Genomic DNA, 15,254 nt, shown 5'->3' with positions numbered 1-15,254 from the left:
CTAGCAAATAGGCCCTACAATAGCTACTGTTACCCTCTATCAAGTCATTCCAGGGCCACTGATTCCTTAACTTGTGATTTTTCTGTAGTACCCCAGGTAATCCATGCATTGTAACTTTATGGTATCAGAAGTCCCTAAGACTGTCCCCAGGTTGAAGATTTCTGGGGCCTCCAAGCCTCAACATAGTCTACTCGCAGCTATTTTTTCTAAAGCAAAATCAGCAAAGTTCAGAGGTATGTGTGATAAAGTCTGGCAAAGCTAGGTGCAAGTGTCCAAGAATCCTTGAGTCTTCAGAGACTGAGCTTAATTCTTCCAACAATGACCTGTAATACCACAGAAAATTTTGTTCACCATAAACACTTACTGTTAGATTCAGCGCCTGTGGTTTTTACTGGGGGCTGGTCATATAAGTAGTCTACCTAGCACAGACCAAAACTCTGAACTCCCAGAAGAAAAGCAACTGCTCAGCATAAGCCTTGTTTGTAGACAGCTGAGCACAGCGTGAGCTACTTTGAGCAGTTGTGGGAATGGTGGAAGCCCCTTGAAACCCAAGTTTCCCGAGCCAGCAAACAGCTAACCTTGTGAAGCAGGTCTCTAGGGATAATCAACCAACCTGCTATAGAACACTTTTCTGGACAGCAATTGTATCCCAAACTCTTTTCCTCAATGCCTGTACTCATTTCTTAAGTTGTCCTTTGAACCAGGTTTACTATCTGCTGGCTCCCTCATTATGAGTTAAATCTCTGACATATGCTCATTTTATGTGAGTCATGTTGCCAACTTCATAAAAGTTTTACTATGACAGACATAAGCCAACCAGGCTATACAGTCTAGCTAAAATTAATAGCTAAAAAACACCAACTCAATAACATCAAAGCTGATCACTATACAAGCTCATTTTAATTATTAAGAAAAAACCTTTTATACTTGCATTTTTTAAAATCAACTCCATACTTTAAAAGTCTTCTGATTTAAGCAGCTAACACTTGGCTCTTTACGCTTCGGTCTCTTCCTGATGAAAATTATTTCTGCAAGTAGGCATTCATAAAGGAAGCTCAATTTTCTCGTAAGTTTCATCAATCACTATGTAGAAATGCTCATCATTAAAATGAATTTCCCATTTAAATATGACATGTAAGTAAAAGTGTAGAAATACCTCTCCATGTCACTGTAAACATTTGAGCCTTTAGAAAAGAGCTTAGGGTGCAAATATAACACATTCTTACTTTTAAATTTTATTATGCTTTAGAAATTTCTCCAATCATTTCACTTATTTCAACACTTTCTTGTATTTTGCAGCATGTTATTTTACACATTTCCATATATAATGAAAACAAACAAAACCCAAAATACTCAAACTTTATTAATGATGGTAAGTAGGCAGGAATGTAAGAGGTGGGCCAGCTAACATATTCATAAGAAAGGTAAACATCTCTTGAATGAAATATAGGAATTATTTTAATGAAAAAAAAATTAAAGATTGTAGGAAGGAGAAAACTGTCAAAACAGCAGCCAGTACTTTTGTCATAATTCATATTATTTGTGCAGAGCCATCATTAAATAAATACTCATTCGATATTTACAAACAGAGGTAGCAGGGAAAAGCCTAAAGAATCAGGATCTTGGATTTGCTATTTTTTTCAATCTTTTGGATATGTCAGTTTACATACCAAGTAACATGATTCTAGTTAACTATAGTTGAAAGCTTATCGATTAAATCGTCGATAGTGTAAGTAAGAAGCTGTAAGTCCGCCTTTTCCTTCATTCGGTGGTCACTGTCTTTCCGCAGGATGACATCCACGTCTGTGCTGAGCACTCGGTCAGCCACCTGCATGGACGTGTGCCAAGGGACGACGTCATCCTTCAGGCCGTGCAGCAGTCTCACAGGGCAGTTCACAGGGATGGGGCTGTGCAACAGGCAGTGGTGCGCCGCTTCCTGGATGAAACTGTACCGAATGTGGTGAACTCCGTCTTCGTGGTACTTTGACGGCAGGGTCCACGTGCCTTTCAGCTCTGCTTCTTTTTTTACCTATTGAGGAAAGTATGTGTGTACATTAGCACATGCAATAATCCTGGACAGCTTTAAAAAAGCAGTCCCTGAACAAGAGCACTGAGATAAAAGTACAATAATAAGCATCAAACATCAAACATGATGTGCACTGCACGGTCCTGGGGCAGGTACTTTACACACATTGTCTCACAGGTAATAATTCTGCAGCAGTGCTTCTGCTGTTATCCTCTTTTCATAAAAGCCGATACTAAGGTTTAGAGACGTTAAATGTCATCTTCAAAGTTAAAACCTAGAAATGGGTATGGCTAGGAATCGAACTTTTGAGTTTTCTAACTTGAACTACGGCTTCTTAAATAAGGTGTTATTTCACTACAAGTAAAAAGGGAAACAAAGGGGCAGAAAAGTACAATAATTTCTGGAAATCAGTCCAAAAACACTCATATTTGTATCAGCTTAAATCTTAGAATAACAATTGTTTAGATTTTAAAATCAGAAAACTAAAGTACCTATCAAAAGTACCTAAAGTGGACCAGGGGTAGAGAAGGAATCAAGCACAAAGCTAGAAATGAAAAGTGACACAATGATACATATGTTCATGCAATTTTAGAATGACATTTTAACTTCCAGGGTCCTAAGAATGGGAAAGGAAATTCTTGTTTTGTTTTTGATAACAAAAAGGCCTTCCAAATACTTCTGGGATGAAAGATACTGAAAAGTATCTTTTCTACATTTATCTACAAAATGAAACATTACATATCCTACAATCCTTTGACAATTCCTATCTTTTGTTTTGTTTTGGTTTTTGAGACAAGGTCTAGCTATGTAGGTTAGGCTGGTCTTAAATTCACTTTGTAGCCCAAGCTGGCCTCAAACTCACAGCAATCCCCTGTCTCAGCTCCCAAGTGCTGAGATTACAGATGTGCGCCACCATGCCTGGCTAATTCCCATTTTTTAGATTATAACTTATTTGCCTTAATTTTTCTAATTAAAAATTGGAATTTTCTCTAGAAAATTCATATAAATTCTCATGGAAAAATCCAAAAAAGTTTATAAAAATATCATTCCCAATACTACCTCGTGGTTATTACAGCAATTAACATTCTGACTTATTTACAGTTCTATGTAAAAGGGCACTTTTCAGAAGCATAGAGTCAACCTGGTCTCTAGTATCCAAAGAAGATACTGATTAGTGTCAGTAAAGAGGGAGGTCAAGTTCCAAGGCGAGCAACGACAAATGCCATGTCACAGTCTCAAGGTTACACAAGATGGCAAAATCCTCCACTTGTGCTCCTTTGCTATCTTCAGAACTAGCTGACCATGTGGAAAAGAGGCAAACAGTCCCAGCGTCCTTGTGTTTGTTTCCCTTGGCCAGGCGTTTACTCCTGAGTTAACGGGGGTTAAATATGCTTCTGCTAACAACTGCTTTTACCTACTTTAAATTTAACAATTATATGCCCTGGTTTACAGCACATACATCCTCTGGGGTACAGATGTAGCTATTTACCTTTTCCTCTCATGGAGTGACGCAGACATACACATGCAAAAAGAAAAGCACAGATCTTGTCGTTTTCAATAACAAAAAAATCCAAGACTATTAGTATAATAAACTCCCTTTCAATCTGGCATATCCTTGAGTGTAAGAAGAATTACATTTTTAAAACAAGAGGATGGAGCAAAGGATCCAGGTTTAAATGCAGAGGTAATGATGGGAAAAGCAAGAGGACTGAGCAAATGCATATGAGAAAAAGGGGAAAAAAGGCAGAAATTGCAAACAAGCACAAGGAAGATCAGCTTTGTAATTTTAGCAGTGAGAGGAGACAACATGAGGACTCTGACTCCCGATGTTACTTCTTAAGGAGCTGCGGAAATCACAATGCATTATGAATAAACTTAGCTGACACGTGGCCCAGGCTTCAACGCAGAACTCGAGGCGAAGTCAACGACTTTGCTCACCACTACATACTCTCCCCTCCTCTTTTTCTTTTCCCCTCACCGTCCTGAGCTCTCGCTCTCTGTAACTGAGCCTCAAACTTCACCCAGGCACTTGTTAAACCACACACTGCTGGGCCCTTACTCTCCATTTCTGATTGAGGACAAAGCTCACACAGCAGCATGTCTCACAAGTTCTCAGGTGACGCTGACCTTCTGGCCTGGGAATATATTCCTTGAACCAGTGCTCTAGGCCCCCTCCTGTCCCATTTTGTGGTACTGACAAACTTTACACTACGCGAGATTCCCAGTCTTTTTTTAAAATTTGAGAGAGTCTCTCACTAAATCTCTGAACTCAGACTTGTAGCTTCTAGCCACAGCTTCATAGAGTGCTGGAATTACAGGCACACCTGGGTTTAGATTCATTTTCTTTCTTTAATTTCTACACCTCAGGTCACAGGCAAATTAGTACCATAGGTAAAATTTTTGTGTGTGGTGGGGGGATGTTGGGATAAAGTATTGCTATGTAGTTTAGGCTGGCCTTGAACTCACCACGTAGCCCAGACTGGCCTCTAACTTGTGGCAATCCTCTTGCCTAACTGCCAGAATGCCAGGATTACAGGTATGCAACACCATGCCATGCCTGGCTCACAGGTGAAAATTAGATTCCTGGAGAGGGGGACACCTAAGGAGAACTCAACTGATTTTAAAACAAACAAACAAACAAAAAGATAAAAAATAAACAGCTACCGCTCATTATTTCCTTATCTTTGTAGACAACTAAAGTGTTCAAACATGCATTCAATAACAGAGTACAATAATTATCTCCCCATTTATTTTAGGAGCCTCATTTCTATTATGATTTGGTGAAAAGCATGCTAATACTGAAGTGCACATTTTTTTCTTTTAAGATGAAGACTCAGGAGTAGAAAAAGAATGGCAACTGAGCAACTAAGCCAGAAATAGCAAATTTTATTTCCAGTGTGCTAACACTGATTGACTGAGAAAGTCTGCAGACAGATCTGAGAATGCTTTCAGGCTAAATATTTTAGAATGTACTCCTCAGTCTAACATGGTCATAAGAACAAGCACTATCACCCACATGCCACCAAGTAAGAATGAGAAGAAAGAAATCAGGATAATGAATCAAGTGATATAAAATAAAAAAGAAATTGTGAAGTGTGATTATACAAAATGGTTTAAATATTTAGCAGAATGATTTGAATGGGCTATGAAAAAAGAATCTTAAAGGTCGAATAGTTGAACGTGACTGTGTACAAAAGGCAGTTAAGATAAAGATAGGTCCGTGTGGATGATACACACATGTTCAAAGATAGAGAAGGTGGATGACAGGAGTACACACAGATGCCGGTGAAGGGACTTGTGACTTACCTCAACAGGAAGCTGATTAAACCGGGTCACTAGGGTATCTGCAGCTGTAGCTACACCAACAAGAGCCATGACCTTTTCTGGTCGTGCAATTGCAGCATGAAGCATAAGCCACCCGCCAAGGCTAGATCCAACCAGTATCTAGAAATGACAATATATACAGCTTTAAATTGAAATTTCTTTTTTTTTTTTTCCTATAAGGACAATAAGACAGTTTAATACAAATGTAAGTACTTTTTAAAAAATGTTATAGTTCCCAGACTTCTGATATTTGGGACAGAATTTAATTAACATTTTGTTAAACTATCAGGTCTATAATATAAATGACAAGAATAAAGTTTACTTCTTTTTTTTTTTTTTTTTTGGTCTTTTTGAGACAGGATCACACTAACAGTTCAGGCTGGCCGTGAGCTCACTTTGCAGCCCAGGATGGTCTCGAACTTGCAAGGATCCTCCTGCCTCAACCTCCCAAGTGCTAGGAATACACGCAAGTATCACCACACCCAGCTAAAAATTGTTACTTCTATAAAGAGTGAAAATGACAGAAAACTTAAATCAAAATTATCAAAGTTGTTAAACATTTAAAATATTAAGTGAATTTTCATATCTACAATACTTTAAGTATAAGGTTACAGTTAATAATCGTATTTAACAAAAGCAGTCACCTGTGGTCCTACAGCTATATCATCAATTATAGAAAGAATATCTTTTCTCCATTTCCCCACCGTGCATTCTTCTAAGTTACCCTCTGAATTTCCAACTCCTGAGTAATCAAACCTGGAAAAAGGGGAAAATATATATTTATATCTAAATGTTACATATCTATCTATATATTTGCTTCTTTGATTTTTAAGATACTGCAATGCTCATTATTAAATGCCTAAACTATAAACATCAGTCAATATATATTTCTCCAAATCCTGTGAGCTTAGTCATCTAATATCTCTGCCATTCAACATTTGCCTACCTGCTCACTGCTACAGCCTAGTCCAAGTCACTCCCGTCTTCTGACTAATGTGTAAGTCTCTTCAATCTATGTTTCACTTTCACAGGCTAGTCCCCACAGTAGTCTTAAGGATTCTTTTAAAACAAATATACCCTTCAGGAACCTTGCAAAGGTTTTTTATATTTATAAAATCTAAAGTCCTTACCACGTTTTAGGCCCTGCCTACTTCTCTGACCTCAATTCTTTCTGTTCTATCCCTCTTGCTCTCCCAACTGGACTCTCAATTCCCTTCTTCCAACCTAAAAGAATATGACATTCACATGCCTGCCACACTAGCTTTCCCCTCTACGAGGAACACCCATGTCCCGAGATCCACTTAGACTGCACCCTCACTTCATTTGACCCTTTGGTTCAAATACTACATTCCTACAAGTCTTCTGGACCATTCAATCATAACATTGTGCTGCTTTTATCATTCTCCTTTTCCTTATTTCGTTCCATTTTCTTCCTAGCACTTATTACTATTAGTGAAAGACATTTCTTTGTGGCCTGCTCCTTGTCCTAGAATAGAAACTTTCAGTGCCTGGATCAGTACCCTGCAAGTGTTAAGTGCTGAACAACGGGAAGGAAGGAGACCAGAAATTCATCATGAAGGTGTCTAACTCCCCTTCCAAATTCTCAGGTATGCAGGTCGTACAAATACTGCCTGATTTGTGAATTCTACCTCTCCTGCAAGGTCTCAACTCAATGAACATGAAATACCATCTAATGCCCACAGGCCACCCTAACCCTATCATAACGAACTACTCCTAATTCTCAGAGAAGCCCTTGTAGAACTTTGAGCCTCTACACAGTGTTCCATTGCCAAGAAATTCTTCCTTCCCCAACTAAACTCCTAGGGGTCATGTCACCTTCAGCAAACTTTTCCCATTTAGTGCTAGGTACTTTCTTCTGTATGAACTGGGCATTTTTCATATTGTGTGTTGCAATGGAGTTTTAAATGTCTCTGTCCCTTTGACTAGACTACCAGATCATCAAGGGCAGATAGTTTAGGCAAGTTTGTTTACCCAGAACACAATGCTGCCTGCCCTATATCATCGCCACTCATTCTCTTTTCTTTGCATATTTATTCTTTTACTTGTACTTTGACAGGGCCAGTATTTTGATGCTGGTCTTTGTGATCTTAAATGAAGATTATCACAGTGTCTGCATGACTCTGTCTCCCAATGAATCCACTTTATACCTGTTGGTCATTTTCTTGAAAATTATTTTTTGGCTTTATCTTCAATGGCTCCCTGCAAGGAAAAACACTAAAGCTTTACCCTACTGTTTAAGAACAGTATATTCTGCTCATCTCATATTGATCTTTTATCACTTATCAGAGGGAACTACAGTGCTGTGTTAGCCAGCTGATTAATCTGTGGGTCACCTGGTATGCGTTCTCTATCATCTTCTTTACAAAGTGTTCTCTTTCAGAACTTAGCACAAATAAACCTTTTTGGGAGAAAGACATCCTCTGTAGGTTGAAAATACCTTTCCCTTATGAAACCTGCACAGAATTTGTCAGTCACAAGCAATTTATTCTAGCCTGCTCTCTAGGAGGGAGGGAGGAAGATGGAGAGGGAGAAGGGGAAGGGAAAGATAGAGGAAGAGTTCATTCCGGTGAGCCAGGCAGATCCTGGAGGAGAAACACATCTTTTAATGTCTCTGTGTTCTTCATAGTGGTTAGGCATCACTTCACACTGACAATAGTAACATCACTAAATACATTAGAAGACTAAAATAAAAAACTTTATTCAAAATCCAGCTTTCATATTTTTCTTATTCTTAAAATCTAGTGAAAACTAATGAATCCCAGTATTTTTAGGTTATAAGAAAGGGTATGTGATATACGGTATAAATGCATTTCCTAAGACATAAGGGATTTATAAAGTGATAAAGGAAAATGAAATTAAAACTGTCTTTAGGTTTGAAGTGAATTGATTTTGGATCCTTGGGATTAGAATGAGGTTGCTGCTGTAGTCTAAATCAATTATTGATTTTCCCTCAATTCAGTGTATGTAAAGGACAAACTAAGAAGGGAAAGAGACCAGTTGATTTCATTTTTACCCTGATTGCAGGTTACATGGATACTGTTAAATATAGCATCTTTTGCAACTTCCAAATAGACAGTGAGGGTGCAACATACTTACAGAGTTCCTTCATAAAGAAAAACACAGGTGTACTTCAGAAATACTGCACGTTCCATTCCGGACCACCACAAAAAATGGAATATTGCAATAAATAGAATCACATGAAGTTTTTGGTTTCTCAATGCATATAAAATTGTATGTGGTCTACCAAGTATGCAATAATATGTGTCCTATAAAAATTAATACTTTAACATGTTCCCACTGGCTTGAACCACCAGTGGAACATGACTGACTGTACCACTGGCTGGGCCAGTGGGGCAAGCTGCCTAACGGTGAGACATCCGAATTATGTATGTACATGTTAAAGATACTTTACTGCTAAAGTATACTAAGGAGCATTTACTCAAGTACTAATCTTGCTTGATGCAGGATTGCCATAAATTTCCATCTTGTTAAAAAACTCATTATCTGTGAAAACAATAAAGTGAAGTACAGGCATGCCTTGATAAACATGCTAACAGCTTCTAAGTAAAAATAGAGAAATAGCTCACCCTTACTGGAAATTAGTCTTTAAACAAAAGATACTTAATTCAAACACATTCAGCACTTTTTTAAGATTTCTAACCAGTAACACTTCTCCAGGGTCACAGTCCCAAATTAAATATATTAGAAATAATCCTGAGAATACTGACTTTAAATGCACATGCTATATTCTTGAACTCTGACTCAATGTTATTTTAGGCACGGCAATAAGACATTAATAAGTCATTTTCGTAAGGCCATATGTACTAATTCTTGTACATTAAATAACCAACTCATTGTTCAAGATGTAAATTTTAATAGCAAAAATCAAAAAAGTACACTGAGAAACTGGAAAGTATGTAGATAGAAGATCAAATCTCATAATAAGCAAAAATGAAATCAGTAACTAGTTCTCTTTCAACTAACCACACCCTATTTTAGCAAAATTTACACACACAAAAAATCACCACAAAAGTAAACTGAGAAATTAGAAAATATGTAAAGACAAAACCTTGCATAATAAACTAAAATGAAATTAATGGTTAATAGTAATTAGATAGCAATGACCCTAAATGATCATTATAGACAAAGCTAGCAACAAAGTGAATAAATTATTTTACTAAAATAATTGTTTTATGAAACACCAGAAATTGTAAAATTAAGCTTCAGTTAAACAACATGTATTCCTATTTATGTTCATTACTCCTATTTATGTAAATTAAATTACATGAGTAGAAGAAAACTCAGCAGAAATGTGAGTTACTATCTAATTTTATGACATTTGTTTTGTTTTGTTTTGTTTTGAGACAGGGTTTTGTTGGAGTCGGTTGAAGCTGAACACACATGCAGAGCTGTGGCATGGCCTGGGCATGGCTGAACTAAGAATGAGGTGACCCCTGACGGGGGCAAGATAGGCCACAGCTGAGGCCACGTGGAGACTTTCTGGAGTTTTTTCCTTAATTTGCATCATCTGTTGCTCAGAGGGGTCCTTGAAACCCTCCCGAGATCCTGCTCACATTTCCTGTGTTTTCCACTCAACTCCTCCCTTGTTTTAAATAATACAAGCCACCCAGGGACAGTCAGTCGGTCAGCTATCAGAGTTACGAACCGAACTCTGCAAAAGATTTTAATGCTCCTGGAGTCGTAAATATCACGCCTCTTGTCTCATTCCTTTGGGCCTTCGCCATGCACTTGTTTGGGGACTAGGGATCTAGGCACAGACCCCAACAGAGTTTTACTATGTAGTTCCTTATTCAGGCTGGGCTTGAACTCACTCTGCAGTTCAAGCTGGCCTCTAAGTCAAGACAATCCTTCTGTTTCACCCCTGATTGCTGGGATTACAAGTGTGTGCCACCACACTCACCTTTTATAATGTTTTTTATAATACTTTTAAATATATATATTACGTTACAAATTTTGTGTGAGTGTGATGCTGGGGATCGAACCCATATCCTTACGTAACTCACACATGTTTAGTGTATATTCTTATAGCCCTAAATATGTATTTTAGAAGGTGGTCAAATATACCCTTTATCTCCAATGAAAACTAATACAATGACAACAGAGTACAAGAAAGTCAACTGTCTTTATTATACGTGGAATATCTTAAGAATTTAGTCACTATGAGTTTCCTTAAGATGCCCTTTCTTGTCAGTGTGGCACAGGACATTTTAGAAAGGTCTTTTAAAGGGTACTTTTTTTTTTTTTTTTTTTGTCTTTTTCATTTTTATCGGTACCGAGGATCGAACTCACGACCGCCTGCTTGCAAGGCAGGTGCTTATGCCGCTGAGCTAAATCCCCAGCCCTTAAAGGGTACTTTTACAATGATCCTATATCACAAAATGAAACTTTACAGATCATTAAAACAAATGAGTCTTAAAGTGCTGACATTTGCTTCAATTGGGGAGAGCAGGAGTTCACCACTTGTCATGCTAAATGAGAATAATAGGTCCTCTGAAATGTGTGGTTCCTACCTTATATAGGCATGCCCTAGAGATTTGCAAAATTCCTCAATCGCCAGTGCTTTTGTACCATTCATGTTAGAGATGTAGCCAGGGATGAAGATAACTCCTGGACTTTTGCCGTTTAGCCTCTTATAAGCCAGTTTTGGAAGATCTGGTCGATTAAGGAAAGAGAATGATGTCTTTTGTCTGCAAACTAAACAAAGTACAAAGAACATACATTATAGTTGGCACCTAGTTTTTGGGAAAATCATATATTTCAAACTTTCTTAACTCATTGGGTTAAAGTTAAATTCTCTTCCCATTTCATAGGAAAAATACAATTAGACTCAAATTTACATACTAAATTTACAAGTCTTTGCACGAGGTCTTCAGTTTTAAAATTTTGTCAAAATTAGTTACTTTTTAAACCAATATTCAATCTTCATTCTTCCAAAATACACAAGCAGAGGGCCAGAGATATAGCTCAGCAGCACAGGTCCTAGGTGTTAACCTAACAAGATCCTGAGTTGGATTTCCAATACCAAAACCCCCCCCAAAACAAAACAAAACAAAACACAAAATACACCATGCAGCAGAAATTCCAAGGCACAAGAGACACTGATTCATCAAAAAAATATTCTACTGTGGCTGCTATATTATTTATCCTAAATAGAATCAATCAAAATTCAGATTTAACTGTACTAGTTTCAAACCTCTCTTGTGAGATTTTGGTTTCTTTTTTGTTTGAGGAGTTTTACATCCTGTACTTTCAGAGGTATGGGTAGGAGGAAAAAACAGGTTGAGTCAGTGTTAAGGAAAATGTTTCAAACCCTCATCCTAAACCTTTGATTACTGACTCTCATCCCCTACTTCACCTGGGACTCAAGCGCTGTAGTAAACAAGGCATCCTAATTTTGTTTCAGTTGTAGTGAATTAAAGGAGCAACTCTTTTTTAAATAATCTTGAGTAACATAATAGTATTATTTTTTTCAGAAAAGAATTCTCATGGAACTTTGCATTCTTTTTATCTATTGGCTTCACTTTTGTGAATGGTATAGAACAATTCAAATGGCAAACTTTAAAAGATTACTTCATTATTTTATTTTTCCTACTATAAAGTCAATCTCTTGTTCTTAAAAAGTACAAAGTTCAATATATTTTTTAAAATCTGTTTTTCCCCCTAAAGCCATTAGTTTGTATATTTCTGTACAGTGTTCTTCTGTACTGAGAAATGTTTTTTAAATATTACATGAAGTCTTCCTCCATTGGCTTGTGGTTAGTGAAAATTTCTGTCTTTTCTATGTGTGTTGTAAATGTTTCTCCCACCCTGGATCTGTGAAGGTGGTTTTTTAAAACTTAATGGAAGTTTTTAAATCTATTCCTTTTACATGATTGTTTCAAACCTTTAATTTATAAAGAAATATGTCAAATTTAAAACGTTAGGTGAAAAAGCTTTCAAAGGTCAGTTTTGTTGGTCAGAATATTGCATCAGCAATAATGTTCATTTCTAATTTCCTGTTAAGTCACTCACATAATCCTTTCTGCCCTTCTCCAAATATTCCCTTCCAACAGAAATTTACCAAGAAAATTGTAATTTATACAATGTCAGTGAATTTTAATTGGACAAATTCTAATATATCCCTAAATCATCTTATGGTATAAAGATGATTAGCTGTGCATAAATGCTCACTGAATATCTGCTAAAGAGGTGACAGGATATTTTATTCTTAATAAACTGGCATACTACACACACTTTTCGTTGTTTACAATTGAACGTAAGTTAAAATGATTACATAAATTTAGGTTTTTTTCCACTGGAAACAAAGGGTCTCTGCAATGAGGTTATTATTCCAGGCACCATGCACCTGACAACTATGTATCAATGTTACAAAAAACACAAAGAATACCCTTAAAAGGCGTACGCATACAATATACATATATGGTATGTATTTTCTGATATATTAGATACATATATAGTTCTAAACTTTGGCTTCCTTTGTTGAGTAAGGATATTCGTTCTTTCACTGAGTGAAGGCACCAAGGCAATAGGGCTTAAAGGCAGCCACACTTTTACAAAGAACATGTCTCATGTTTTAAGTCTCCTCAAGTCAAGAGAAGGCGTGTCTAAGCACTTTAGGGTAACGACCTGTAAAGCCCCAAAGCAACTAATAACCAAATGCATTAAAGTCGCATCTTAATTGTCCCTAGTGTTGGGGTTTCATGCAGAGACTCACGCAGGCAGAGGACATGAGTTCCTTACGCTGCAGAACATGAAGGTTGAGCAAGGATCTGAGCTTCCAATGCTCCAGGGCTGCGGCTGCGCTCCCGCAGCATTCACTACAACTGTGCAAGGCACCTAGACGCGGACAGCTAAGAAAGGGGGAGCATTTTTGAATAAAGCGCCAAAATGCACGGTGCGGACCGGACCAAACCGAACGCGGAGTGTTCCAAAGAAAACACCCTACTCCCGCCCAGACACTAACCTGGGAACCTCCAGGGCACCCGCTGGGACTTCAGTGTTGGTGCGCTGAGGTTATGGTAGTGGCCAAAAGAAGCGGTTGCCTGGCCTCCAATGAAACAAGACCGCCAAGCGGCCAGGCCCACGCTCGCCATCTTCCCAGCGGCCCCCGCGCTCGGGATCACTCCGTACACGCAGTTCCGAGGCTGCGCATGCGCCGTCCGCAATCTGGCAGAATTTTGCAAATTGCGACGCGGAGTTTAAATTCGCGGGGACATTGCACTTATGTAAGTTCTAGTCCTAACTGTAACAGTGGGGAGTGGCCTCAAGGTTACCTTCTCTGTTGGCTGCTCAGAGCTCAGAGCAATCATAGCCAGCGTTAGGAGCCCATCTCATCGTCCAGAGGACCCAAGATAGTGAAAACAAAATGCCAGATTTGCGCCTTCCCTAATCCGTGTGACTCCCTAACAGCTATAGTTTGCGCCCGGAAGGTTTCTGAAATCCGTCTTCATCTTGCTGTGATATCCCTGTGGTAGAATCTTTGGGCTTCCTTGTCCGTGTGATACTGGTTACTGGGAGTCGATTTGCAACCAGGGCCTTCACACTGAGCTCCTTACCAGCCCTTTGAAACAGGGTCTCACGAAGTAACCAAATCGGCCTGGCTAGGGGTGGAAATTGTGATCCTCTGGCCTCAGCCTCGCCAGAGTGCTGGGATTACAGGCAGGACCACCAGCCTGGCTTCTCATACTTCCTTCTATTAGTTTTTACTCTAGTTATGTGTCTAGTTGAGTAATTTACTGCATTATCATGACCCTAGACCATGGTGTGCACAGTAATATGTTCCAGTAGACAAATAATCTCAACTGAAGAATACAGTTGAGTAGAATAAATTTTAGGTTTTTAAAAATATTTGAAACAGCCAAATTACTCAGTGAAGTACGTTTGGCTGTATATGAATTTAAACACTTCTAATGACAAAAAAGATGTCTTCAAGTCAAAGGAGAACCTAGCAAGAGATTTTGCAGTATTGTATTGATACACATTAATTCTATTTGGCCTATTCTGATCCTAAGGGAAAAAATTCAATGTTTCTTGTGAGGTATAATGCCTCTCAAGTAGGAAAGATGTATATATATTAGGGCTTGATTTCAAGATACACTTAACAAGATGTTGAACTGTTTTGCCAGTTATCCCCGAGGATTACAAAGGGACTGAATTATAGAGGTGATATCCAGTGAATGCCACTTCACCATCCCTTGCATCTTTCTTTTTTTTGGTACCAGGGATCAAATTCGTGACCTCGTGCTTGCCACACTTTTGCCACTGAGCTGAATCCCCATCCCTTCCCTTGCATCTTAATAAAACATTTGCAGTTTTGGAAAAGTGAAAATATTTGTAGTCTTTCTCTCCTTTTCTTTTTGCAACTCTTCTTGCATTTTGTTTATGTTATAAATGTAAAATCTGGCTACTTGTCATTGTGGGAAAAAGCTACACACACAGCTAACCCATAGGCCATTTCCATCTTTTCGTATCTCTCGAACAAATCAGGAATAGTTGTGGCTTATGGCAAGTGAAGATGCTTACACCAACAGTGATGGGCTTGAAGGAGACCAATTTGTTTCACTGTGCATGACTCTCAGTGTTGCCTCCATTAACATAGAAAGGGCTCCAGGACTTATCACTTATAAGGAGTGGTTTTTCTTTCAGAAATCTGCTGACTTGCTTCAGGGAGACAAATGAGGTCCCCATAAAGTAGAATCTCAGGAGCTTCACATTTGCATGTTTTCCCCATCAGATAAAAAGGTAAGTAAATGTAGTCATAATCCCCAATAATGACTATCAGTGCAAACAGACATCAAATTTTTCTCAGGTTCACATTGTTTAAGCAATAAACATGTGATCAACAATATTTCTAGTTACTCCA

The 15,254-nt window shown here is 38.2% G+C and overlaps 1 protein-coding gene across 1 annotated transcript; it reads right to left on the bottom strand.

The window, feature by feature from the left end:
* Positions 1–1,343: 1,343 nt before the first annotated feature.
* On the bottom strand, positions 1,344–13,552 carry Abhd10 (abhydrolase domain containing 10, depalmitoylase). The gene is made up of 5 exons (XM_003469264.5): positions 13,356–13,552; positions 10,903–11,086; positions 5,995–6,106; positions 5,333–5,470; positions 1,344–2,029 (listed from the first exon to the last, which is right to left on the bottom strand). Exons 1-5 carry the CDS (start codon positions 13,483–13,485, stop codon positions 1,685–1,687), a joined length of 909 nt encoding a protein of 302 aa, XP_003469312.2. The 5' UTR covers positions 13,486–13,552; the 3' UTR covers positions 1,344–1,684.
* Positions 13,553–15,254: the final 1,702 nt, after the last annotated feature.

Source organism: Cavia porcellus, unplaced genomic scaffold (assembly GCF_034190915.1).
Source record: "Cavia porcellus strain 051 isolate PalLab524CR breed Dunkin Hartley unplaced genomic scaffold, mCavPor4.1 scaffold_15, whole genome shotgun sequence".
NCBI lineage: Eukaryota > Metazoa > Chordata > Mammalia > Rodentia > Caviidae > Cavia > Cavia porcellus.
This window is presented reverse-complemented; position numbering and strand designations above follow the sequence as displayed.

Coding starts and splice junctions, on each gene's coding strand:
- Abhd10 (XM_003469264.5), bottom strand. CDS start 13,485: ATGGCGAGCGTGGGCCTGGCCGCTTGGCGGTCTTGTTTCATTGGAGGC. Junction 5,471..5,994: donor ATATAGCTGTAGGACCACAG/GTGACTGCTTTT, acceptor TGTCATTTCTAG/ATACTGGTTGGATCTAGCCT. Junction 2,030..5,332: donor TTAATCAGCTTCCTGTTGAG/GTAAGTCACAAG, acceptor TTTCCTCAATAG/GTAAAAAAAGAAGCAGAGCT.